Source organism: Neurospora tetraspora (assembly GCF_033439725.1).
Source record: "Neurospora tetraspora strain CBS 560.94 chromosome Unknown B0H65scaffold_3, whole genome shotgun sequence".
NCBI lineage: Eukaryota > Fungi > Ascomycota > Sordariomycetes > Sordariales > Sordariaceae > Neurospora > Neurospora tetraspora.
This window is the reverse complement of record NW_026944385.1, coordinates 1,238,397-1,264,404: the sequence shown is the minus strand read 5'-3', so window position 1 is coordinate 1,264,404 and position 26,008 is coordinate 1,238,397. Positions and strand designations below refer to the sequence as shown.

Below are 26,008 nucleotides of genomic sequence, written 5' to 3'. Positions count from 1 at the left end.
AGAGTCGAACTCTATCTCGACCTGACTATCAAACGGGTCGTTTGGAAGGCTGGAGTTGCAACGATCTTGAAGCGGATACCAGAGGATTGGACAATGGGACCCAGTCGTGGGCAGTTTGGCCGCTGCTAAGATTGACGCCGATAACATTGACGCCGCTAAAATTGACGCCGTCGTGGCTCGGAATGGAGTCGCCGGACGATATCAAAATGCAATGGCGGGCAGTTGCACTGCCGTTGCGCTATCACCAGCAGGGAACTACAGAGTCCCTGCCTCCTTCCGCGCTGCCTTCCGCGCTGGGCGCATAGCACGGAGGCGCGTGCTCTCACTATCGGCCAAACCCCCGTGCTCCACATGATGCCCCAACCCACCTGCACCGGCGGCGATCCTCTCTTTCCATTTTCGACTTTGACTTTGTGCTTCTTTCTTGTTTCTGTCTCCGACAGTGTCACATTGACTCCCGTCACTTCAGCCCCCTTCGTATCTCAGCCTGTCGAAAGCATGCGTGGCTTCAACACGTTCCGTCCCGAGCGGCAACGCCGTCCAGCTCATGTCAATGTCTCGGTCCGTGACATGACGAGAAACACAGTCAAATGCAATGAAGATGGCTTCGTCACCAACAAATCTCAGGGTTAATCTCACCGCAAGGACTGTCCCAAATAGCCTCGAGTTAATGTCTCCAGACTGAGCCTGGCTGTGCCTCACCGTGCCTCGTGAGCTCCGGCAAAGCTACTCCAACTCTTGGCCAGGTACCCCTCACTCTGGATCGGAAGCTGGAAAAGCTCTCATCCAACCATGACCAACCGCGGACACCAAGAAACGCCCAACTAACGATGGCGCCTTTTTATCGACGACTATCCTTGCCTACACCAGACCGAGGCTTTTCGTCTAGCGCCAGGCACAGAAACACCGCCAGGCACACCTAAGCACACCTCAGGAACTGGTTGCACATCTTTCACATGCCATCTGCTCTTCTAAAGAGTTGGTCACCATCTCACATTCTCGCTTGATTTCCTTGGTGGTGTTGGGCATCCAAACTCGCAAAATGTCTTGTGAGGTTGCATTTTCCCCGGGTACCCGAACTGGTAACCTGGGCGGTAGTTAGGGTGGTAAAGTCTGGGGAAATGCTCCCCTAACCTTCGGCCACTTGCCCGTCTCGTCCATATCTCCATGTTGGCACATGGTCACCTGGCCCTGCTTACAACCATGAAGGAGCCTCCCTCCACTCTGTTGCTCCGGTGAGCAACCCAACACCGCGATCACCAGAATGCGGGGTGGAAACACACAAGCAAACCTTTCTCCTTTCTGGTCTGGCTTGCGAGGTCGTCCAACTCAACTGACGGGGGTCAAGGGACTACGGACTTTGGCTGTTGCTGTGAGATGGATCCACGGAGCATGTGGGTGGGTCAACCTAGGGATAGACCGCCGGTCAACATTGGTATTAAACCACCACCATCCCGCCGCTTTCAAGATGTGATCAGAAGAGTAGAGACGACAAGGACTGTCCCCTCTCCTTCCCTTCCTCATCCACTCCGGGCCACATCGTCACCATGAAGGGCTTTTCCAACGCTCTCCTTGCCACCTCGCTGGCCCTCCTCGGCCGCGTCTCTGCTGCCCCAGCTGAGCCCCCTACCCAGGTGTTGGACAAGCGGGCCGCCCCGACTGTCACCATCTCCACCGGTACCATTGTGGGTGCTAACGGCATCCTCACTGAGGCCTTCAACGGAATCCCCTTCGCCCTTCCTCCCACCGGCAACCTCCGCCTCAAGCCTCCTGTGAGACTTAACTCGTCTCTGGGTGTCTTTGATGCGTCTGGCATGGCTCCTGCTTGCCCCCAGTTCCTTGCCGACACCTCGTCGAACGAGTTCCTGCCTCAGGTTATCGATAAGCTCATTAACACGCAGCTCTTCAACACTGTCTTCAACATCAAGGAGGACTGCTTGACCATCACGGTCACTCGTCCCAAGGGCACCAAGGCCGGCGATAAGCTCCCCGTCCTTTTCTGGATCTTTGGTGGTGGTTTCGAGGTAAGCAACCCAGCCTATATCCGTGATAAACAACGACTAACACTTCACAGCTCGGATGGGCCTCCGGGTACGATGGCGCTCCCCTGGTTACCAATGCTATCAACATGGGTAAGCCGTACGTCTACGTTGCCGTCAACTACCGTGTCGGTGGTTTCGGTTTCATGCCCGGAAAGGAGATCCTTAAGGATGGCTCTTCCAACTTGGGCCTCCTCGACCAGCGCATGGGTCTCCAGTGGGTTGCCGACAACATTGCTGCCTTCGGCGGTGACCCGGACAAGGTCACCATTTGGGGCGAGTCTGCCGGTGCCATCTCCGTTTTCAACCAGCTGTCTCTCTACGACGGTGACAACACGTACAACGGCAAGCCCCTTTTCCGTGGCGCCATCATGAACTCTGGTTCCATGGTTCCCGCCGACCCCGTCGACTGCCCCAAGGGCCAGAAGGTCTATGACACCGTCGTCAAGAACGCCGGCTGCTCTGGTGCTGCTGACACCCTTGCTTGCCTGCGCGCTCTTCCCTACGACACCTTCCTCAAGGCCGCCAACTCGGTGCCTGCGATTCTGTCGTACACCTCCGTTGCTCTTTCCTACCTCCCGCGTCCCGATGGCAAGGTTCTGACTCAGAGCGCCGATAAGCTCGTGCTCGCCAAGAAGTACGCCGCCGTCCCCATGATCATCGGTGACCAGGAGGACGAGGGCACGCTCTTCTCCCTCTTCCAAAGCAACATCACCACCACCAGCAAGCTGGTCAGCTACCTCAACGACGTCTTCTTCCACGACGCCACCGAGTCGCAGATTGAGTCTCTCGTCTCGACCTACACCCCGCTTCTCTCCGCCGGCTCGCCCTTTGGCACCGGCATCCTCAACGAGATCTACCCCGGCTTCAAGCGTCTGGCCGCCATCCTTGGCGATCTCACCTTCACCCTCACCCGCCGCGTCTTCCTCGACGCGGCCACCAGCCTCAACCCCTCGGTACCCGCCTGGTCCTACCTGGCCTCGTACGACTTCGGCACCCCCATCCTCGGAACCTTCCACGGCTCCGATCTCCTGCAGGTGTTCTACGGCATCCTGCCCAACTACGCCAGCAAGAGCATACAATCTTACTACGCCAACTTTGTCTACAACCTCGACCCCAACGATGCCTCCGGTGGCACATCCTCTAAGAGCAAGGTCGCCCAGGACTGGCCGCAGTGGCAGAAGGAGAGGAAGTTGGTCCAGTTCTTTTCGAACTATGCCGGTTATCTTAAGGATGATTTCCGCAGTGATTCGTATAACTATATCAAGGCTAATGTTGACGCTTTCCACATCTAAGGGGGTCACAATGATTCTGGATGATGGTTCATGTACGGGGGAATAATGGATGAATGCATCGGGGCATTGAGAATCGCGTCATCATTGGGAAGGACTGGGATGGATAAGGATGGGACAGTCCGGCGTCATCTGGCATCATCAGTTTCGAAAGCATTTGAAGTTTTCCATGATGATCAAATTTGTTATTTCTTTTCTTGCGGCCTGCTTTGGTGATTTGCGTCGGATGATGGGGGGCGTGAGCAACCGAGTGTCTGTGCCTCTCCATCCATATCACCCCACCAAGATACTAAGGATTACTGTATCTGAGACAGAAAAGACTTGAATACCTTGACCATCGCGGGATCAGGTGGCTCCGTCCCGGCGGCGTGCGTCACAACCGGTTCTTCTGATGGCGGTTTTGATGATGATGATGCTCCCGGTGGTCCTTCTTCCCCTTGACTCAAAGGTTGTTCGCCTTGGCGTTGTTCTCCTTGACGTTCCCCTTGAGCTTGAGGTCGGACTACCTCTCCTCTTGCCCCTGCCGCCGCGGAAGCAGTGTCTTTACTCGCATTCGGAACTGCCGCCGCCTCTGCCTCTGTGTCCGCCGCCGCGTCCCCCCCTGACTCTGCCCTTGCCGCTGCCGCTGTCTCTCCCGCCGCCGCCGCCGTTGCCGTACCGTGACTCGCGCTTGCGCTCGAACTTGGTCCCCTTCCAATTACCCATCGACTTTGAAGTTCCCTCTGTCTTTCCTTGTGGCTTTTCCTTTGCTTCTCTGCTGCTCTTTCCGCCGCCACCACCGCCGTTGCCGTTGCCGCTGACGCCGCTTCTGCCGCCGCTGCCGTACCGTGACTCGTCGCGCTCGTGCCGATTACCCATCGACTTTGGAGTTCCTTTTGACGTTGTTTGTGGTGACTCGGGCTCTTCCTTTGCCTTTGGCTGCTCCTGCTTTCCATCTGGCCTTGACTCGGTCTTTCCCTTGGCCTCGGACTTTGGCTTGCACGTGGTTCATACAAAGGTTCGTAATCCTCGTCGGTATCCGCTTCGTCGTCTTCTTGTTCTTGATCTCGTTTCCGTTTTCGTTGTTGGTGATCTCGTCCTCCGCGATTTCGCTCCGTGTCACTCAATACCGATGGTGATCTTGTCCTGTTGGATCGGCCATTCCTGGTCAATGATGGTGTGTTGTTGTCGGCATCGCCAGCGGCGGGCCCTGGCGTTGAACTTGGAGATGACGGAGATGGACTTGAGCCGATCTCGACCGGGTTGTCGGCGCCACAGCCTTTTGTTGTTTGTGCAACGTGTCTCTGTTTAGGGTGTTAGCGGGTTTCTTGCCTTGTTGTGGACCTCCTTCCTTCCTTCCTTCCTTCCTTCCTTCCTTCCTTCCCCTCTTCTCTCCTTCGTTCTTCCCCTTTTCGGTTTCTTCTCTCCCGCCCTCCGCTCCTGTCCTTGTCTGCTGAAATCACATTCACCCGTCTTAAGATCTTCCTCCCATCACACCTTCCCTTCTCTTACTTTTCTTACTCCCAACCCAACCCTCCCATTACCAACCTTTCCAATCCAACCCCCTTCGCCTCCACATCTCAATCAAAAACAAAAACGAAAAGAAAACTCAAACTAACCTTAAGCGCATCCTGCCTCGCAAACCTCCTTCCACAACTCTCACAAGCAAACGGCTTATCAGGAAAATGCACCTTCCTATGCCTCTTCAGATCATGGTTACGAGCAAAACTCAGCGTGCAATCCAGGAAATTGCAGCGGTAGGGGCGGTGCTCGTTCGGTGGTCCCCCGTGGTAGCCTGCACTTTGGCCATATCGCGGTCCGTAGATTTGGTGAGCTGGGACCTGGCCCGGGGCCAAGACTTGCGGTGGGTTGTTTTGGGCGTAGGCTTGGGTGTGTTGTAGGGCCGGTAGTGGTCGGTAAATATGCTTCCATTGGGCTTCGGCTTGGGCTTGGGCTTGGGCCTGGGCTTGGGCTCTGCCTTGGGCTGCGGATTGGGAGTAGCGTGTGCCGTAGATCTGCTTGTATTGGGCTGCGGCTTCGGCTTCGGCTAGGGCTTGGAGATGGGGTGGTAGGGGGGCTGGTGGTGGGAGTTGTTGGAGTTGTTTTGGTCGTGGTTGGGGTTCGTGGTGGATGATCTTGATTGGCTTTCCTTTAGGTTGTGGTTTTTCTTTGGGTTGTGGTTGTCCTTGGGGTTGAGGTTGTCCTTGGGGTTGAGGTTGTCCTTGGGGTTGCGGTTGTCCTCGGGGTTGCGGGTTTTCTTTGGGTGCTTGTGCTAGTAAGTCTGGATGTACCGGTGGTGGTATGCGTCCTGGTTGTGGCAGGGTGTGACGGTGTGTTGGCGGTTCCGGTGTTGGCTGCCGTTGCTGCCGTTGCTGTTGTTGTTGTTGCTGCTGCTGCTGCTGCTGCTGTCCTCCTCCACTTCTGCCTTGAGCCAGCCCGTACCATTGAACCTCATTTCGTTTGGACGATTTCCAGTTACTTGCCGGCCGCCCCGTCTGCAGCAGAAACAGCGGTCTGGAAGAAGGCGGGTAGAACTTGGGCTTAGGCGGTTCTGTCGGGTCCTTGCCTGGCGAGCGGTAGAAACCAAAGGGGGCGTCAAATTCGGGAACTTGTCCTGGTGGTGGCATTGGTGGTGGCGGCGGCGGTGGTGCCTGGTGATAGACGGGTGGCGGATGATGAGAGGGGTGGGCTTGACCGTATCGTGGTCCGTAAATCTGCTTGTAGTGGGCTTCGGCTTGAGCTTCGGCTTGGGCTTGGGCTTGGAGATGAGGTGCTAGTGGTGCTGGTGGGGGGTGATGAGCGGGATGAGGTTGGTGACCGGGATGAGGACCGGGATGAGGATGAGGAGCAGGATAAGCCTGAGGCGCGGGATAGGCCTGAGGTGGGGGATAGACAGGGACACGGATCGGAGGGTCTGGGTAGGGATGAGGAGCGGAGGTGAGGATGTAGAGCCCAGTGCCGGGGGGTGGCCCGCCTGGTGTTGGAGGGAATAAGAAGCCAGGTGGTGGTGCTACGTAGCTCGGAGCACCGGTAGGGATCGCCTGAGAATGGTGTGGATGGGACGGGCCGGGCCCGGGCGGACCGCCGTCATGTGGGGCTGGTGGGATTACTAGCTGATTGGCGTTAGAGTTGGCGCCGACGGCTTCGGAGGAACCTGGCCGCGGCGATGGCGATTGTGACTGTTCATGTTGTTGTTCTTCTTGAGGTCGTGAATAGCTGGATGCTGGATAGGCGCGGGGATGGGGGTAGTAAGACGCGGCTCCTCCGGACCTTGGGTTTGAAGAAGGACCAGGAACGGGACCGGGACCGGGACCGGGACTGCTTGTGGGGTCCGGACTCGGTGAAGAATCGGTTGTGATCCAAGCCGAAGAGTTGGAATAATCGGAGCCGGGGCTTCGCATAGGGCTCGGACTCGGCGGAGGACCGGTTGTGGCGGCGGCCGGACTGGCGGGAGCCGGAGAGGGTGACGGCACACCGCTCGCGGCGGCTACGGGCGTGGCTACGCCATTTGTTTCTGCCGGCGGTGTCCCTGGTGGCGACGCGACTGGTGATGGAGGGTGCGTGTCATTTGATGAACTATGAGGTCCCACATGTTGAGGCTCCGAAGGCTTCGGTGACGATTCCGCGTCTGGTCCACTCATGATGGGGGCACGCGCGATTGCAGTGAAATCTTTTTTTCGAGATGGCGTCTGTGAGTTTTGTAACTGCTCTGACTGCCTGACTGCGTGATGCAGTGGGTGCGAGTTAGCGCACTATTGCAATCGAGCACTCTGCGACACAATGTCTACAGCGCTCTGCTGTTAGTCGGATATCTGGCCACCACCACAGAACGCTTGTGACGTTCGAGCCTGCAAAGATGAAATCGAAGCAAACCCGCGATGAAGATGACAGCCGTTGATATCCAAGAAGCCACGATCAACGCAAAGACCTGGAGACCGTTTGCAATCTTTCCTTCTGCAGGCGCAGCTGAACTCGGCCTTGTCAAGGCCTGGACCATTGACGACCACAGGGCAACTGGGCAACACCCGGACAGTTCCACTCCCACGGACCCAGCGGCCGGCGGCCGGGCCAAGCCAACCAACCGGAATCCCGATCCCCAGAATAGCGGGGACTGTGGCTGAATCTTTAGCATCTGATTGGCGCCCACAGACGCCCCATCCAAACGCGAAACACAACATCACAACGTCAACAACCTCAACCTCACACAACCCACGACGACGACAGGAACAACCACGTAGCCCCACGTAGCCGCCATGTGAGCAAGCCCGGCAGTGCGAACTGTGATCTTGATGGACCACCGGGTACTGAACGCTATCCGCAATATTTATCGATGTTCATGACGGCAAAGGCGAGCAGCACTTCCTCCTCGCCTAAGCCCGTTGCTAAGGGGCAACATCGGCCAAACGACGACGCTCGCCAGTTGTGGCAGTCGTGGCCGACCATACTTCTGAATGCTGTTGCCGTATTTATTCCAAATCCTGCGGGACATTTCCTCTTCTTCCTCGCCTCGTCTTTGTCTGTACCAGTTGTACCCCAGAGGACCTCTTCTTCGGCTCGATTTCCGCATCAGGCTCCATCAACCTTCCGGGGTTTCATGGTGATGATACCTCGACGATATAAAGGAGGCTCTAACGGCTCCTAATCCTCTTGCTGATGCTGCATATATGGCAGAGAGGGCGCGTTACGCAACCCGTCTTCCTCCTCCATTCGACGGCTGCATCGTCAGTCATCCGCGGGTCTATCGTGCCCCAGAAGATGTCTGTCCCAGGGCCGCACGGCATAACGCCACCGATCCACTAGACCACTCGGATGTGGCCGTGGTGGCTTCAGACGGTGCACGTCGATCTTGCTGGTGGGTAGCACAAAGGTTGAACGACTGTGGATGGCCGAGGTGGTTTCTATGAGGCATAATGGCTTCGGTATCACTGGTGATTGTGTTCATGACTTCTTGTGAATACCCTCAAGCTGCTACATACGGACAAACGCTTGCTAGTGGAGTGGCCCCGATGGGCCGTTGTTGCTCACCAAAGCACTCAGGTGGTCACAGTCGTCAGATGAATATGATAGCCACAGGAAGGCAGTCGTTTCTTGTTTACTTCACGCTGCTTGATCACAAGCCATAGACGAAACAAACACCAAAGACACAATCCAGAGTCACCGCACCTTGAACAAGCTAGGTGATGGAAGGCTGTAAGGTATAAGATGGCAGAAAGTGTCCACTATCTCCCTTCACAGGAATGCTAACCCTCATCTCCATTAGGGATCGCGGGCCACAAGCTGCTTCGGCAGTTAGAAAAGCTCACCATGGGACGGCACCACCAACGGTACTGAGGGACGAAGCTTCAAACCTTATATCTACGAGATCTTCTGCGTTTGAACCCGCTAACGGTCCGCAGTGACGCTCTGGACAGCTTAGTGCTTGGATGGCAGTGCGTCAACAAAACCTTCACCCAAAATGAACTTTCATCTTGCCGCCCCGGCACCTCGGTGTGTGCAGTTCTACGCTAAGAAGCTTCTCGATCAAGACGGCAGCTCGGATACCCCCATTCACTGATCTCTCCTGTCTCCGTCCGTACAAGACTGGTGGAGCTGGAGACGGGATGGACGGGATGATACCCCATGCCTTCCCTTCACCAGGCTTTTGAGTCTGTTGAAGTGAAGGGACACTTTAGGGCATAGGGTTTTAAATCCCACTCCCATTCTCTCTTTCCTTGCTATAAATATCCCAACTGTACTGCTTCCCTGGGTGTCCAACCGCTATCCAACCTCATCCTTCCACACCAAATCATCCATTGGCCTTTAACTGAAAGCAACCATCATGGATTCCACCACCAACAATGATTCCACTGGGGGCTTTGGCTCCTTTGACCTGTCTCCGAGGAAGGACTGGAACTCCTTCAATGACGATAAACCAGAGTCATTGGAGTATGAACCGGCCTACCCTCTGCAAGTCCGGCATCTGTTCGAATCCGCTGTCGGTAGATGCTCATCTGCCACCACTGGGTCCCGCGGATCTGATGTCGCCAGTAGCTTTGCGGCGATGAACCTGCCCAGGGAGATACTCTACCAAGTTTTCGACCACCTCATCGCTCCGTTTAAAGAATACCCTGACGATAATCTCGTGCCACAATCTTTCAGAGGCAAGGGCATCCGCTTCCAAGTCGTCGAGAGCCCTTTCTCCCCCGAATCACTTCTTTCAACCGACGACCTCATAGTCACTGGTGAAGTTTCTTCTCGGAACTTGAACCAGGTTACTGGCACTCGGCAGACCGTCGATCCACTTGCTACATACCGAGAGATCCAGTCCGGTACTGCTGAGACGATCCCAGATGGGTGGCTTCAAAGTGAAGAGGTTGCCCGAGAGCTGGAACAGCTATCCTGGAACGAGGATGAGATCTCCGAAGAGGATACGGAAGAGGACTCTGATAGCGACCAGGAGTCTAGCGAGGACAACACCTCGGAGGACGGCGAGGATACAGCTGCGTCCGCCCCTAGAGCATCTAGGCATTCGCTCGACCGAGAGGTCGGATCAGATCCTGACGGTGTCAAGCGGGCATTCCTCGCTACGAACAGGCGGGATGGCGACGGCCCAATTCAATCACACCGACTTCTCATCGATACCTTGTTAGAGAAGTGCTGCGACCTCCTTTGCGGCTTCACATGGGCCCTCGATGACGAAAAGGAGTTGGAGCACATCTTTGACGACAAGGAAAGAGAAAATAACAATAGGTGTGTTAGCGTCACACAACATGACACAGAGCCGACCAGCGACGAACAGGAGGATACAGATACCTCCTGCGTCAAGCCATCCTCCAGCGGCGAGCCATCCTCCAGCCGCTCAGCCAAATCTTCAGTGCCGACATCCCCGCTTGTCTCTGCACCTTCATCGCCTTTCCTCAAACCTGCCATCGACATTCCGGAGTCGAGCATCCCGGCCACGGCGGAGGATGACATAGCCTCGGATCTGTTGCATCTGGACCCTGCAATCTTTGCAGATGACGACCAAAGCAGTGACCCATTAGAGTATCTGGATTACGGCTTCGTCATGGTGTACAAGCCAAACATCTGGGAGACAGACGAGGAGATTGTCGCTCTGGAAAATTCCCGCCACTGGTGTCCACGCTCCACCACCTACGAGGCCCGCTGTCGTTTCCGACCTCCGGTACAGTACCAGAACCTCCTTCGCCTTTCTCAGCTCTCACCAGGAGTCACGGAAGAACTCGGTAAAACCCTCTACCCCAATTGCACAGCCGAGTTCCCCTACGGTCCTCACCTCTTCCCCTCCTTCGCTGCCGAGCGCCCGGCCATCCTACCCATGCTCCGCGGCATCATTCTCCACCTCGACTGCTCCGCCGACTTCAACGACACGGTCACCACCGAGCTGGCTTACATGCTGTCGTTTTTCTCTCCCTCCCTGCGTCCCGACTCCCCTTGCAGGAAGTTGGCATTCCTCACGGTCAAACTCCGCACCAGCCTGGTTGACATCCCTCGCTGGCAGCAGGAGGAAGACTCCATGGAAAAGCAGCTCATCATGGACAAACTGAGGGAATGGGCGCCGCTCTTTCGAGCTGTGCACACCGACGAACTCCTGCTGAGCTTGGTGGGGATTCGGCATGAAGTTTTTTCCGCGGCGCAAGGGGTGCCTTATGGGTTCGGGCAGGAGGATCGGGAAAGGGAGATGACGACGAGGGAGATAAGGGCGATGTGGTGGTATGCCGGATTGCTTGAGTGGAGGCAGCGCTGGAAATAGGTCAAATATAAATACAAGCGAACATAAATAAACAAGCAAACAAATCCGCATGTCGAAATATTTGACCCAAATAAATCCAATGTCGATATTTGCTTGTCGATTTGGCCGCCTTCTCGGCACCCCGGTAGACTTACTCAATCAAATCCAGATCGATATTTGAGATGCACGAGTTGGCTTATTTCCAGCGCTGAGTGGAGACCATAGTCGCAGAGAGCATGAGCTGGCTTGGAGGCGGCATGGATGGTAGACCTGGAGGCGAAAAGGTATGAATTGGATACATCTAGTCAGGATGATGGGGTCGTTTGAATGTTACGATCCAATCAGAAACCCCTTATGTAAGCTAGATGGATTGACCAATAAAAGGCAGCCCGAACCCAGGTCATGTGGAGTGTCCCAGAGTCCCGAGAACACGGGACTACGGGACGGATTCGAAGGCCAGTATATAAGAAGGCCGCTTCCCGGCCTTCGTTATTCTGGCTCTTTAGCAAGCAATAGCTTCTACAATCAATCAGTACCTTTCGGCTACTACTACCGTTGTTCTACCTATCCCAGCGATATACTCCTGTGCGTGTAACGGTTCGTCACATTGAAGGGATTTTTGCAGGGCAGCAGGAGAGGCATCTGGTTGGCAGTTCACCAAACCTACCTTAATAAAATGGAAAATCCAGGAGTTTGATGTGCATTGTGTGACCTTCAGTGCTCAAGCTTGCTTGTGAAGAGTTCTAAAGATACCTAATCCGTAGTGGTATCCACATGCATGCATTCGTGCGGTCCTCATGTCACGATTAACCACAACACTTCCACCCCTACTGACGCTTCAACTTGGAAATAGAGACAGCAGACACTCGGCCTATCAGATTCTACTGGCCACACACTTACACAGTCACTAATGTTCTCAAAACGCAGTTCACATTCGGCGTCGCCTCTTCCGTTTTGTTGGGCAATGGTCACTTTCTCGTGACACGTTTACGTTTATATGGATGAAACATCCAACAAATACAGCAAAAACAGCGTCACCAAGGAGGATCAAGAACAGGAAGAAGCCTTTGTAGTAATCATGACTCATTAGCACTACCAAATATTCCTAAAACCCCTTCCCTTGATACGACCCAAAAACGCCATCCAATCCATCATCAACTCATGACATGATTCATCTGATGCAAGGCACAATACATGCGCCTCAATCACCGTATCCCATACCAGCAGGACACTTGGCACCCATGAGCTTAGCGCCAGGAGCCGGCCTAAACTTGGCCGCCTTATTCCAGAGCTCAGCGTCCTCCGCCTTGGTCGCCACCTCCTCAAGGGTAAAGTCCTCTTTAGCATCCTCTCTCAGCGCCCTATAGACCGACTCAGCCAGCTTGGGGTCAATATTATACCACTGCGCAAGGAAGCGCAGCTTGATCTCCTTGTGGCGGACCTGGCCGAGGTACTTGGCCGTGTTGACAGCCGTGTTGGCCTTTTCTTGTTCCGACATGACGCGCCGGTACAGCTCGCGGGCCTGGTCGTAGTCGTTCTTGTTGCCCTCGTGCCAGAAGTGGGAGCGGCGCGAGCAGACTGCGTCCGAAACCTGGTAGGGCGCCTCGGCCGTGTCGTTGCGGAACTTTTTATTGGAGGACACGAACGACGAGGACGGGACGTACTGCGGGTTCCCCGCGGCGTTGGCGTCCACCCGCATCGTCCCGCCGATGTTGGGGCTGCTGTACGACATGGCCATGAACGGGCAGTTGACGGGGATCTGGTGCAGGTTGATGCCGATGCGGTGGTACTGCGCGTCGCGGTAGAAGAACATGCGGAACTGCAGGAGTGGGTCCGGGGAGTCCTCGATGCCGGGGACCATGCTGCCGGGGGAGAAGGCGGCTTGCTCGACGTCCCGGTGGTAGTCTTCGGGGTTCTTGTTGAGGACTAGACGGCCGAACTCCTGCATGGGAAAGAGCTTGCGCGGCCAGATCTTGGTGATGTCGAAGGGGTCGAAGCCGAGCTTCTCGGGGTCGGCGTCCTCGGGCTTCATGACCTGGACGTAGGCGGTCCACTCGATTTCCTCACCGGCTTCGATGGAGTTCCAAAGATCGCGCTTGGAGTAATCGGGGTCCTCACCGCACATGCGGACGGCCTCGGCATCGGTGAACCGCTTGGTGCCGTGCTTGGCCATGAAGTGGTACTTGATGTAGACGAACTCGCCGTCCTTGTTGACCCACTTGAAGGTGTGGCAGCCGTAGCCATTGTTGTAGCGCCAACCGACGGGGGTGCCGTGGTCGCTGAAGAACATGAGGCCGGCATGGTTGCCCTCGGCGTTGTTACCGAGGAAATCGAAAGTGGCTTCCCAGTCGGAAAAGAACTTGCGAGGGTCGCGGTACTGGGACTTGATGACATCGGGGCCCTGGATGGGGTGGCGGCAGAAGAAGATGGGGAAGTTGAGACCGACAATGTCGTAGTTGCCCTCCATGGTGTAGAACTTGATGGCGAAACCGCGAGGGTTGCGGGCCTCATCGGGGAATTCACGGCCGAGGGTGACGGTGGAAAAGCGGACGAAGACGGGGGTCTTCTCGCCAACCTTTTGAAGGAAGTTGGCCTTGGTGAGGTTGCTCACATCGCTCGTGCACTCGAAGAAGCCAAAGGCGCCGGAACCGCAGGGATGGACCATACGCTCGAGGGTTTTGGATCGGTTGAAGTGCTGCTGCTTCTGGAAGAGGAAGGTGTCGCTGGCAACGGGAATACCGCCGATGGTCTTGCTGTGGGCGGCATCGGGCCAGGGGATGCCTTCGTTGTTGGTGAAGTATGGAGCATCGCCAGTGCGCTTTCCTCCCGAAGTGACGCCGGCAACCTTGGAGATGATGTCGGCGGGACCCTCGTTGGCATTCATCATGTGTGTCATGCGAGGAGTGCGGTGCTCACCCTGCACGGCACCCGCAATGGCCTGGGCAGTGGCCAGGAGCGGGTGCTGGCGAGGGTCAGTCTGGTTCGAGTTGGAGGAGCCTGTGTTGTTCGAAGACATGGTGGGCGATGATGGATAGAAAGGTGAGAGGAGAGAAGGTGAGAACCAAGATTCTCGGGTATCAGCTTGTCACTCAAGAAGCAACTGACAGGAGCTTAGGTATTTATACCAGCGGCCAGCCAGCCACGAGCTCGTCTGCACACCTGCGGTCTTCGCATCTTGACGTGAGTGTTGGGCTTGGTGCTGTTGCTACTACTGGTCCAGTGTTAGCAGTGCCGCGTCTCTCATGCTGGAGGTCTTTTGTAGTGCTGATCATTGCCATGGTCGCCATGTCTCTGGACATCAGATGATCAGAGAGCCTCCAGACTCGAAGGACTCGACTCCTCGAGGGAGAGTTGCACCTGTGGGGGACTCGTGAAGTTACCATTCATGACTAAGGTAACAACAGAACGAGAGAGATCCGATTGGCCGAATTGGACGGCGAGCAAGGTACATCGAGGAACGATGTTGGGTTGTGCTTGCGAGTTTCGGAAAGTTGGATCGTGGTGTTGCTGTTTCTGTCAATGTTTGGCCTAGTTTCAGTTCCACTTTTAGGGGGAACAGCCCCTGAGCGACTGGTTGCTAGGGCGTTTTGTTAGCGGCCAAGGCGGCCATTTACAAAGGAGTTGCATGTATGGAGTAGGTAAAATAGGTAGATGACGTCTTTCATTACAGCGTCCCCCGGGTCTGAGAACAGGGTCAAAACAGGCGCTTTTGAGCCAACAGTCAGAAATGGCTCAAACAAGGTTCAAACAGGGTCGTACCACCCTTTTTTTGCGAAATTCTAAAAGACTTATAAATCCTGTTCCTTGCAAATGCATGTTGTTAGACAACACTCTCTTTTAGGTATAAAAGAGCTTTGACTCCGAAAATCCGTACGGTATTAAAAAGAATGATAGGCTTGGTTAAAAAATTTTTGCTTAACTATTCTTTTTTTTTTAGGAAGATACTTTATTTTTATTAAAAAAAATTTTTACTCTAATATCCTTTTCCCGAGAAATTATTATCGTCAATAACTTTAAATAACCGAAATTTCAATACTCTTCTCTTTCCTCAACCAACCTCCGCGCTTTCTTTTAATTATATCAACATTTATTTCCAATACCTTCGCGCATATATAATGGATAGCGTAGTTAGTAATATAAGCACTTAGTTCCGTAAGGCTCCCGTTCGATTCCCTACTATAACATTTGAAAAAAAAACTACTAAGTAGAAAAAAGCATCACTAAGAAGATACATCACTAAGAGTATTACTAAAAAGATATTTCATCAAAAGCATTATTGAAATGCATTATTAAAAGTATTATCGAGAAGATGCACTACTAAAGAAATGAATTCCAAAGAAAAGATGAACTATTGTATTATTAATACAATAGTTCATTTTTCCCCCGATAGTTGCCTAGTAGTTGCCGCTTCCTCTTAAGGTTGCCGTTTTCCCTAAAACGCTACTGTTTTCCCTCCAACGGAGAAGAAAAGACAATATTATTCTCTTCTTAGAAAAAGTCTAACCGGGACCAAAAGTTTAACCGGAACTAAAAGTCTGACCGAGACTAATAAGACTATTAAAACAATAATCGAAAAAGGGGCTTTCGCACTATCGGTTATAAATATCTATTAGTCACCAAATATAGTGTTTACCAATTAAAAACTGGTGCAACCGTTCCAAAATGAAAAAGATTTTTTTGCCAAAACATCCTTTATAGACCCTGTTTTGACCCTGTTCTCAGACCCGGGGTTCCCTCTATGGAATAGAATCTCTCGCTTCGCAAGCAGTATTTCCCAAAACGGCCTTCCCAAGCCCTGGCAACCCCAATCAATAAAGGTACATTTGCATCACTTCACTTGCACTTGCGGCTGCTTCTGTGAGAAAACCATGGGAACGCAGGGCCATGACAAGGAGCAATTGCTCCGGAGCTGTCTTCCAACGTTGACCCGGCCGATGATAGACGGAAAATCATGGAAAACGTGGTCAGGAAGCGTTTCTGGCAGCGGTACGTGCTCGGCATGTGGGGGACATGGAGATCATGGGGAAAACATCTGGACTCCTATGCGTTACAGAAATACCTCTAGGTACGCAACGTAAAATACACCGTACGTATTGGTAAGTTTCGTCTCTAAGCTGTCTTATGCTTGCGTCCAGCAACTGCACATGATCGATACATTAGACAAGTCTAGTGGCTGCATTTCTCAGCTGTATGGGTCCAAATGACAGATGCAACAGTTATAAGAATGATTGCTGAACCCGCATCTCCGTGTCTTGCGGCTCGAATTGGAAACAGGGACCGATGGTAGTGACGGCTCCCTCGAGATAATAAGGATACGCTGCTGACCCGCTTTCAACAAATCGGACCATATCAGTTCAATCGGGTATGGTGTAGCGGTAACATCGTTGACTCTCACTTCTTAGGAGTGACTGCTCTCTCAACAGCCCCGGGTTCGACTCCCGGTATCCGAGTCTCAAAACATCTTTTTTTTCGACTCTTTTCTGGAGTTCAGAAGTTCTATTCTCAACCACGAGACATTTCATTCTTTTTTTTACAGTTCAACTTTGCTTCATCCTTTTTTATTTACTCTCTGGACCTGGCTGTTCGACCTTGCCTGCTAGTGAATAAGATTCATCTTCGCACCAATTCTTTCTTCAGTTTCTTTACCTGCCAGGTGTTGTCTATATCATTCTGTCTCCTTTGGAGGAACAAAGATGCGGTAATTCAAGATTGATCGTTTGCTCTTCGTGCTGTATCAATAATATGAGCCCATATCCTCTTTCCGCCCACTTTGTAGGGGACATAGTAAATAATGCATAGCAATGACTGTCTTCACTTGTTTCATTCATAGGACTCTGACTTGGCCTCCTTGCTTCATCATCTCACATCTAGGTACTTTATTTACCCCTAATGTCCCTGCCACCAGAATTGCCTTGTAACCTCCATGTAAGTGATCGCTTTACTCTTTACCGACTATCAACAGGGGCTATTTAACAATGTTACTCACAGTCCAGACTCACTGGGAACCTCTACGCGCCCGCCTTTCCGCCTGAAGGAGAGAGATATTCCAACTTTACCAAAACCTGCACCGACCTGAAAGTCTGGTACGGCGACTGCCTTCCCTCCTTGGTCTGCAAGACGCAATATTGTGGGGTTGACAGATCTCGATTAGCCCTGGACTCGCAACTCCGGCATGTTGTTCGGTTATCTGCTGACGTTCGATACAGCTACCGGAAAGATGGATCGGGCGGGTACCTCTAGAGAGTTTAAACCTCTGGAAGGCGTAGAACGTAACGATCCGGAAGCACTTAATTTCCTAGCCAATGCAGGAAATTCATCACCACAACGTCGTGCTTCTTTTCCATCGTTCACTCTGTTCACTTCAACATGACGACCGACGACGTTGAGAATGAGAGTGACTGTTGGAACACATCATGGAAGTCCTTGATAGTCAGAGTGATTTCCATATTTCGCCCTTCCGCTGATGCCCTGAACCAGGTAAAGACGGTACAAAGTACATTGAACTTCCGTCCCATGTTGTCGAAAAATCTCTTCTGGATGCTTCGAAAATCCAGCAGTGAAGAACTTAGACCCAGCTGGCCGCCTCGACATCTTGACTCCACATCTATCACTCAGGAGCTGTTTCTATTGTGCGCTGTCTGGCCTTGTTGTGGAAGTATCCACGGCAACCATTCACATGTAATGTCCCACATTTCTTTCTCAACAATTCAAGTCTGCACACAAACTTCTACATTCACTTCAAGTTCAAGCTCGAACTTTGACGAATTTGCGCGACATCTCTTTCTTTCCTGCGAAAAGCATCCCAGAAGCACCAGAATCAGCAAACTAGACCAGCGACTGCCTTATATACGACACTCAAAGCACATCCAGAGCACTCCCAGAACACACTCAACCCCCGTTTTCTTGTCCAGTTCAACGAAGACAGTATGGGAGACCAGGATAGCCAGCAAGGCCCTGAGGGACTCGCGGCTTAGCAGGCTGTCTACCAGCCCCAGCCAGGCGAGCCGAACGATGCACGCATTGAAGGTGAAGAGCTGAACGAATTGTTTGACTACGAGGCCTATTGCATGGCACAAAATCAAGATCACGCTGTTGCGAACATGAACGACCATCTCAGCAACAGTGAGCAGGTACGTGTTGACTTCTGCTTTCAGGCGCCGGAGGGAGAGTAGCTGACCAGATGTAACGGAAAGGGTTTCGACATGGACATGCTCAACATGAACGATACACCTGGCCAAGCCGGCCCTCAAGTCCAAGATCAGAACCCGTTCTCCAACCTCATCGTGGACCAGGACCAACTCGCGCAGCTTCAGTTTCCCCTGCTGGATACAGCACACAACAACAACGTGCCAGCCATGAATCTCGGCATCCCCGAGAGTGCCATTGACCCTAGGCTTAGAGCGCCGAAGGATGACGGATCAGACGCCGGCCCAGAGGGACAGGCAAACATGCTCCTCCTTGCGCAGCGACTCGCTTGTCCCGTTGGTGGGCCTCGATATCCGCATGAACAGAGGTACAGCTTGAATCCTCCCATCGGTCCTATCCTGGAAAACTTTCCAGGTCAAAACAACAGCCTGCCTCTGGAAGTTTTCATGCCCAGCCCCTCGGTCTCAAACAAGCCAGCTCCCACAGCAGGCCCTGCAAATGCTGTTGGCTCCAGCTCCGGTTCCCGTTCCAACACCCCTCTCAAACTCGGCCACAAGCAGAATAGTCTCGGACCGACAGAGTCCCCATCGAAGAAGCGGAAGGCCAGCCCGCACAACCGAAGCCAAAGTCTTGCGCAGCTGCAATGCCACAGCCCCAGCCACAATCATGGCAACAACAACGGCAACCCTGCCGTTCGAGACAAGAGGGCTGCCACCGTCGGGTCCAGCATGAGCCCCCGTGGCCCGCCAGATCAGTTCCAGGGTCACTCTTCGGAGCCCGGTCACCGTGTTCCTCCCAGCGGCAACGGCCCTGTCCAGATCTCGCCCGCCACTGTTGCCCGGCGAGAGCGCATCCAGAAAGCTCTCATGAACCTAGACAAAAATTGGAAGGTTGCGTGGCAAAAGATGCCCGGCCATATGCGCTTCGGCTTCCACAAGGAGCTCGCGCAGGCCGAAACCCGCGCCGAGCCGCTTGAACTGTGGGAGAAGTACCTGCTGTTTAAGAATTCGGAGAAGGACAAGATTAGGGTGTACCAGGAGCTTGCGATAGAGAGATACAGGGAGCGGGAGAAGTTCATGGTGATGTTGAGTGATCATCTGGAGAAGTACGACGGCCTGCGCAGTGAGATGCAGAAATTGAGGGAGCATGTCTTCAACTTGGAATCCACGGTTCAGAAGAATGAGCTCGCCAGGCAGAAGATGATGGGCAGGATTACGGATCTGGAGAGGAGTCATCTGGAACTTAATCGGGGTTTGGACGAGAGGGTTCATATCTTGAATGGGAAGGTGGATAGGAAGGCTCAGGAGTTGGAGGAGGCGGTTGAGAAGTTGAAGATGGGCGAGGAAGGGCTGTCAGAGTAGGAGCACAATGATGTACCGGAATTGGTGAAGGATGACGACAACGCAAGTTACTAAAGGTGGTTGATTTGGCTACGGCAAAGCGTTTGTTGACACTGGGTTATGACTCCGTTAGAAGGGGCTCTTTGTCTTAAATTTCAAAGTGAAGGGTGTGTAGACCTACCTCTAGTCATAGGAAAACGAAGCGAGATAGGAAAACGATCTGAGGAACGAATGAGAGCTCAGAGATAATAGATGCAGAGGTAGAAAGACTCTTGACAGAAGAGGGTAGAGGTAGACAACCATCACTCCAACCTTCACGGCGTTTGTGATGTTGTATGGGTGACAATAGCGGTGCATGTATAGGGCAATGTCTTCGAACTCGAATGAGTCAAGAGTCCAGCAAGACAGAACAAATGACGATATCTCGTCAGAATGAAGACAACCAGTTTGGAAAATGACTGAGGTGGCAGCCGTTGAAGAGGATTGACAATTTGACCATAGCATACAACGAACTTGCTCCATGTTTGCCACTGCCTGTAACTACTAAGTGTTCGCGTCAGTAGCTCTCAAACGACCTCCCCTTCCTGATATTAATCTCCTTAATTCATTTCCATCCTTCTCTATCCTTCGCCTCGTGCTTGCAGTTTTATATAAGACCCACTCTTCACACTTGAGACCTGTGCACTTTCCTTCTTCCACTACACCTGCATGTGTACCAGCTACACGTGATAATCAACGCACTGGACACTTGGTGATTCTTTCTCCAGCCGTTCAGGCAGGGTATTGGCGAGTGCTGTATGAGGAAGGAGCGGAGGAAGAGTGTTACGAATTCCAGATTACTACGGGCAGGGCCACCCACAAAGTATTTCGGCTCTGTCCGTTTAAACGTCATCCGAGGAAGGAGCGGGAGGCAGTAACTAGGTAATAGCCCTCTCAAGTCTTCAGATGAACTTGACCCGTGCGTGCTAAGACGACATCGTCCTGTCTGCCTGCTCCTTCCTGCCCTTTCTCGTCTGATTCTCACTTGCCCCAGGCAGAAGAATCTCAGACCGCCCAGCTCGCACACAACACACAACAATTTCACAAAAACCCAACCTCAAACTCACCCCTCCAAACTTACTCATCAACAACACAACCACAACCACCACCATCACCAACCAACCAAGATGCCTTGCCCTCACAAAAGGCTCTACGAAGCCGCGCAACAGCGCCGCAGGCTCAGAGAGCAGGAGGCCGTGGAGGCTCTCATGCTGCTGCGAGCAGGCTTTGGTGAGTTCGGCCTCTGGGGCAACGTCCCCGGTAACGTGCCAGGGACGCTGCCACTTCAGTGGCAGTCCAACTGGCAGTCCTTGCCTGGCTCGCGCCCTGTCTCGTTTGGCGTTGTTACTGTGGGTGGCAGCAGCCCGCAAACCACCAATCCCATCACCACCACCACCCACGCCGCCACCGCCAACACCACCGCCAACACCCCCAACGGCACCACCAACGGCACCACCAGCGGCTACAGCCGCACCCACAGCCACGGCCGCCCCGCCACTTCTGCGGCGAGGTTGGAGACGTTGGCGACAGTGGCGGCGAACAGCCAGCCACTGCCCCTGGGCCAAGTGAACAACAGGCCCTTGCAAGATGTGACCAACGGCTGTGAGTCTTCACCTTGTTGTCATCGTATGTTGTTGCTGAGTGGAAGCTGACCCAAGCCTGATGATAGCCACATCATCCGCCACAGAGGGCGCCAGAGCCCGTTCGCGAGCTCCTTCACCCGAGGGCCCGAACTAGAGGGGCCCGTCGAGGCAGTAGGCCGGCAGGTAGCGGAGGGGGGAGGCGGGGAGGCGAGGAGGGAGCGGAGGAGAGGGGAGGGAAAGGACGGTTGTGGTGTCGAGCAGCCATGCGGCTATGGTTGGAGTGAGGAAAGGGACTTGGGCTCGAGGAAATTTCTTTTGTTAAAGAAGGGGAGTTGCGATACCCAGCATGGCTTTCACGAGATACCAGGAATAAATAATAGGATGAGGGGATGAAATTTTTGTTCGACGTCTTTTGTCTGATGGAAGGATCATATCGAATGGTCACGAAGATATATGCAATCTGACAAGACGCGTCATTCACCTCTCATAAATCTTATCCGTGGAAACCTGTCTCAAGTTCTCATTAGCGACAACGTGCGTATGATGGTGAGAGAGTGGACTCTCGAAATATGATAGAAGAGATAATTATAACAGCGTTTGAATCAACTCAACTCAACTCAACTCGAGGGTTCGAGTTAATTAAGTAGGTCAATTCAAAATATCGAATTAAATTGAATTGAATTGAATTAAGTTAGTTGGGTAAATTAAACTCAAATATTACGTTTCTAAGCCAAAAGTATTCGGATTCTTTCGATTTCTACCTTCCTAAATCCCCTTCGACTTTACTAAACCTCTCTATAATTATAAATCCCTTCCTCTAAACAATTACAAAACCCTACTCCTTATCCTTATTATAACCCAATTCTATATCCGCCCAATACTTCAAACTTTTAATAACGTTAATAGTTTTAATATAAAGACGGTTCTTCTAACTATTAATAATCAATATAGCGCCGTTGAACGAGCGTTTACAATTATTTACTATAAAGGGGATAGCATAAAAGTTAAATACTATACGTATAAAGCGCGGGTATATAGATTCGTTGGCCTTTTATTACCTTAAAACGTCATTAATAGCGTAAATATCGTCGTTGAAATAACGTTCTAATTCAGTCTCCTTCTTTGATTGTAAGGGGAGGGTATTATAAAAATTAGAGTTTACGAACCAATCCTCCTTAGCCCTCCTCGTTTACTAATTACTAATATTAATTAATAGTTTAAGGATAGTACAGTTAATATAAATTTCTTCGGAAATAATTTAGAAGTCGCTAATAATATTATTAAAATCGTATTTAATAAATTTATATTAAATTTATCTACCGTAGTAATTAGGGTAAAAGCTATACATTATTTAGTACGCGAGGTAATCTTATATTAAATTATAATATTTTTCGAACTTTGTAACAACTCTATCTAGTATTAAACCAACGGCCTCGATACCCTCGTTAATTATATCGTTAATATAATTAACGGAGGGAGTATCGCTAGACTATTCTTAAAATAAAGAAGCGGCTTAAAAGGAGGCGGCTTAAAGGAAAGAGGCGAATTAGAAAGAGGCGAATTAGGAGGCGCGGGTATACGTAGGTCTATTATATAATTAAGGGCTAATTATAATAATATTTGAATTTAGAATATTTGAACTTTTAAATAATTCGAAGGTAATATTACCCTTATATCAAATGTATTTGGTTTTAAATTCTTTAATTAAGTAATAAAGATTGGGGATAACTGTATAAAAGAAGGGACTTTTCATTTTATATTTTTTAATAAGGTTTTTAAACGGTTTTATTACCTCTATAATAACGGCGAGGACTACTTAATTATTATTACTAAAGTAATCGTCTTTAGGGATCTATTTAGAAATGTTAATATAATTTACAATCTTAGTAATATAATAATGGATAAATTTTCGAAAGTTCTAAGCGTAATAGATTATTTAATAATTTACATTCTAGCGAATCGCATTATTAAAAATAATAGTAATAGCCGGTAAAATATTATTTTATTTTATATTTTTACCGATTAGAAAATTAACGTTGTAATTTAGGGTATTGCTATAACCGAACTATATAATTTTTAAAACTTTTGCGCGCCTTTGAAGATTTCGATGAATAAATTGAATAACGTTATAAAACCTTCTAACTGGCCCCTGTTTATGCTATTCCCGGAGGGAAATATCCTTATTAAGTAGGAATAAGCGGGTAAATAGATTAGTAATATTGGGGATTCGAATAACCCCGTTTCGTATAATAGCTTTAATACCGAGGTTCAAAACATAATCGAAATAATAAAGGTAATAATAAAATACTCCGAATTCAATGTCTTTAGCGGTAAAGGCGGGGAAAAAACCCTTAATAACGTAATAAATATAACGATTATTAGAATCGATATTATTATATTAGAAGTAACAGATCTAATTAATTAGGATTTTGAAGGTTTTAAAGATTTTGAGAATCGAAATAACGAAGTTTTCGCTACTATAACTACTATAAACTTTAAAAAGGTTAAAAAGGGTATTTCTAAAGATATATTAATAATTAACGTAATAAATAAAAATCGAAAACATAGGGAAACTATTGGGCGAAATTTAGAAATCGAAAGAGAAGTATTTCTAAAAATATAATAAAGCCAATCTCTCTTTTAAAAAAACTAAAATAAATTTAATATTTATTCCTTATTTAGTTGTCTAATATATAAAACGATTTTAATAGTAATTTCTTAATTATATTATAATTTCTTAATTATATTAACGAATAAAATGTAAGGTTTTTAATAAATTTAAGAGGGATTGACGTAAAGACGATTATTTCTATTAATAGTTCGCGGAAGGTCTCGTCGATTAGTTTTATAATAAGGGTAATTTATTAATAGAGGAAGTCGGTTACTAATTTAAATCGTTTCGCGGGCAATTTGACGGTAGTCTCCTCCAATTCCTTAAATTTATAAACGCGACGAAAGTATTTAGCAATAGAGGTAATAACGAATAAAATATATTTTTTATTATAAAAGAAATAATGTTAATAATTTATAACCTCACTATTTTTAAATATTTTAACTAAATAAATATTATAATTACCGATCTACAAACTTTTCTTTAAGCGGCGTTACAACTATTTTTCTAATATAAACTTGCCGCTGTCCTACTTAATTTTTGGACAATCGGAAATCTTTACGATTAAATTATCTAAATAAATCTCTTAAAGAATCCTAATTTATTAGTGGATAAATATATAATAGTAATTATTTAACGTAGTAAAGGCGGTAGCGAAGGTAAACGAATTTCTATGAGAAATAGTCTTAGCGGAGTTACCCGTAATAGAGGAAGCTTTAGGGTTATAAACGATGGGTATTATAATAACATAATATTAATAGCGTTAGTAAAAGTTAGTATTAACTAGCGAAATAGGGGAGAGGGAAATTAATAATTATTAAGAGCGTATCGAGAGCGATTGAGAGTACTGGGGGCGGTTTAGTAGCGTATAGCTAACTAAGGGAAAAGGTTGGCAATATAACTTCAAAATGCTAGATTTGGTCGATTTGGTATACAATTTAGAAATATTAAAAATTTTTAATTTGGGTAGTTTGGACGGCTATATTGGCTATAGGTACTAGCTATTTGGGCGGGTATAATTCGATGGAGGGCCGGGGGTATACTTTTAGGGTTAGGGTGGATCGATCTTTTAGGGGTAGAATCTATATGTTTTTGTACTTTGAACCCTAACCTAGGGATTCTGCCGGGTACTAAGAAAGGCGGCCAATTCAATTCGGGGGTTCGAGTTGATTGAGTTGAGTTGAGTTAGTTGGGTAACTTGGCTTGGCGAGTTGAGTTGATTCAAACGCTGAATCATGATCTTTCTAGCCCACCCTGTTCGGGAAGTGAAGCAGGAGGGAATCAAGGAGCGATGAAATGATCCCGATATCCGCGAATTCAAACAATACGCCGATATTGAAGTGCACCAGGGCAACCGGCTGGTCTACGTTCTCGTCATTGCCGCTCCGACTGTCGCCTTCTTCCTACTCTCCTTCTTCCTCCACCCGCGCCAACACAAATTGCTGCCATACGCAAGCATCCGGGTCACCACCACAGCCACATTCAGGAAGTCCGTCTGGAAACACGACGGTAAGCGGCCAAGTGACAGGGAAGTCTATGATCAACGCAAGCGGGTCCCGTGTGGTAGTCCATTCGAAATACATGTACAAGTCAGGGTCGATCCGCTGGTGCCATTCAATCCGCTCAAATCGACGCCCGTGCTGGGCAGCCGCACCACATAGCGGGACCGCTAGGTAGTTGAACGGAACGTGTCCTGGTCTCTGTTTATTCAGACTGTTACGAGTCAGAATGCACTGGCAGGAACAGATTGGTTCGAACGGCGAGCAGACATGATCAAAACAAACAGGGAATCCATCACTTTGCCGGTAATGCTCAACTAGAGTATGACATGAAGTCTTGTTGAAGCCCTTCCAGTGTGGGCCCGAATGCTGTAAGTCGATAAAGACGAGCCGGAGGGGCCCGGTGACAGGCTGGGGAGCCGAATCACGGAAGATGAACCTGGGTGGTCGGATGAATTGGTTTTGTTTGGCCCGGCTTGGCCGCCTGATGCTTTGGGCAATTTCATCGATAGGTACCTCTAGGGATGACGAGCTCAACAGTGGTATCCGTATTAGGTGAGTCCCCGTCAGCGTCCTCGTCGTCGATATTATCAGGGGTGCCGTGGTAGGGTGAGGGGGCACTTGTTTGGCCGTGATAGCTCATTGCTCTAGGACGCCAGACCTGATCTCCGGCTCGTCATGGAAGATCAACTGATGCTGGATGACAACCTGCCCAGATTGGGTTCTGATTGGTTCCCGGACGATGGCATCG

The 26,008-nt window shown here is 50.5% G+C and overlaps 6 protein-coding genes and 1 non-coding gene across 7 annotated transcripts; 5 read left to right on the top strand and 2 right to left on the bottom strand.

Moving 5' to 3' along the window:
• The first annotated feature begins 1,358 nt into the window (after positions 1-1,358).
• B0H65DRAFT_152432 (Alpha/Beta hydrolase protein) lies at positions 1,359-3,528 on the top strand. Its single transcript, XM_062821095.1, has 2 exons — positions 1,359-2,024; positions 2,075-3,528. The coding sequence occupies exons 1-2, from the start codon at positions 1,548-1,550 to the stop codon at positions 3,332-3,334; spliced, it is 1,737 nt and encodes a 578-aa protein (XP_062682749.1). The 5' UTR covers positions 1,359-1,547; the 3' UTR covers positions 3,335-3,528.
• Positions 3,529-3,874: 346 nt separating this feature from the next.
• On the bottom strand, positions 3,875-6,951 carry B0H65DRAFT_547476 (uncharacterized protein; the record flags this gene model as incomplete). Its single annotated transcript, XM_062829520.1, has 3 exons — positions 3,875-4,306; positions 4,441-4,614; positions 4,930-6,951. The coding sequence occupies 3 exons, from the start codon at positions 6,949-6,951 to the stop codon at positions 3,875-3,877; spliced, it is 2,628 nt and encodes an 875-aa protein (XP_062682748.1).
• Positions 6,952-9,128: 2,177 nt separating this feature from the next.
• B0H65DRAFT_507701 (uncharacterized protein) lies at positions 9,129-11,060 on the top strand (the record flags this gene model as incomplete). The annotated part of the gene is made up of 2 exons (XM_062828161.1): positions 9,129-9,891; positions 10,099-11,060. 2 exons carry the CDS (start codon positions 9,129-9,131, stop codon positions 11,058-11,060), a joined length of 1,725 nt encoding a protein of 574 aa, XP_062682747.1.
• Positions 11,061-12,224: 1,164 nt separating this feature from the next.
• B0H65DRAFT_152387 (catalase-like domain-containing protein) lies at positions 12,225-14,320 on the bottom strand. Its single transcript, XM_062821094.1, has one exon. It carries the CDS (start codon positions 14,053-14,055, stop codon positions 12,241-12,243), a length of 1,815 nt encoding a protein of 604 aa, XP_062682746.1. The 5' UTR covers positions 14,056-14,320; the 3' UTR covers positions 12,225-12,240.
• Positions 14,321-16,397: 2,077 nt separating this feature from the next.
• On the top strand, positions 16,398-16,489 carry B0H65DRAFT_t215. Its single transcript has one exon. It is a non-coding gene; the product is annotated as a tRNA-Glu (tRNA).
• Positions 16,490-17,405: 916 nt separating this feature from the next.
• Positions 17,406-19,546, top strand: B0H65DRAFT_441268 (uncharacterized protein; the record flags this gene model as incomplete). The annotated part of the gene is made up of 3 exons (XM_062825517.1): positions 17,406-17,516; positions 18,029-18,169; positions 18,233-19,546. The coding sequence occupies 3 exons, from the start codon at positions 17,406-17,408 to the stop codon at positions 19,544-19,546; spliced, it is 1,566 nt and encodes a 521-aa protein (XP_062682745.1).
• Positions 19,547-20,452: 906 nt separating this feature from the next.
• B0H65DRAFT_521841 (uncharacterized protein) lies at positions 20,453-21,301 on the top strand (the record flags this gene model as incomplete). The annotated part of the gene is made up of 2 exons (XM_062828764.1): positions 20,453-21,166; positions 21,234-21,301. The coding sequence occupies exons 1-2, from the start codon at positions 20,692-20,694 to the stop codon at positions 21,299-21,301; spliced, it is 543 nt and encodes a 180-aa protein (XP_062682744.1). The 5' UTR covers positions 20,453-20,691.
• Between the last annotated feature and the right edge of the window lie 4,707 nt (positions 21,302-26,008).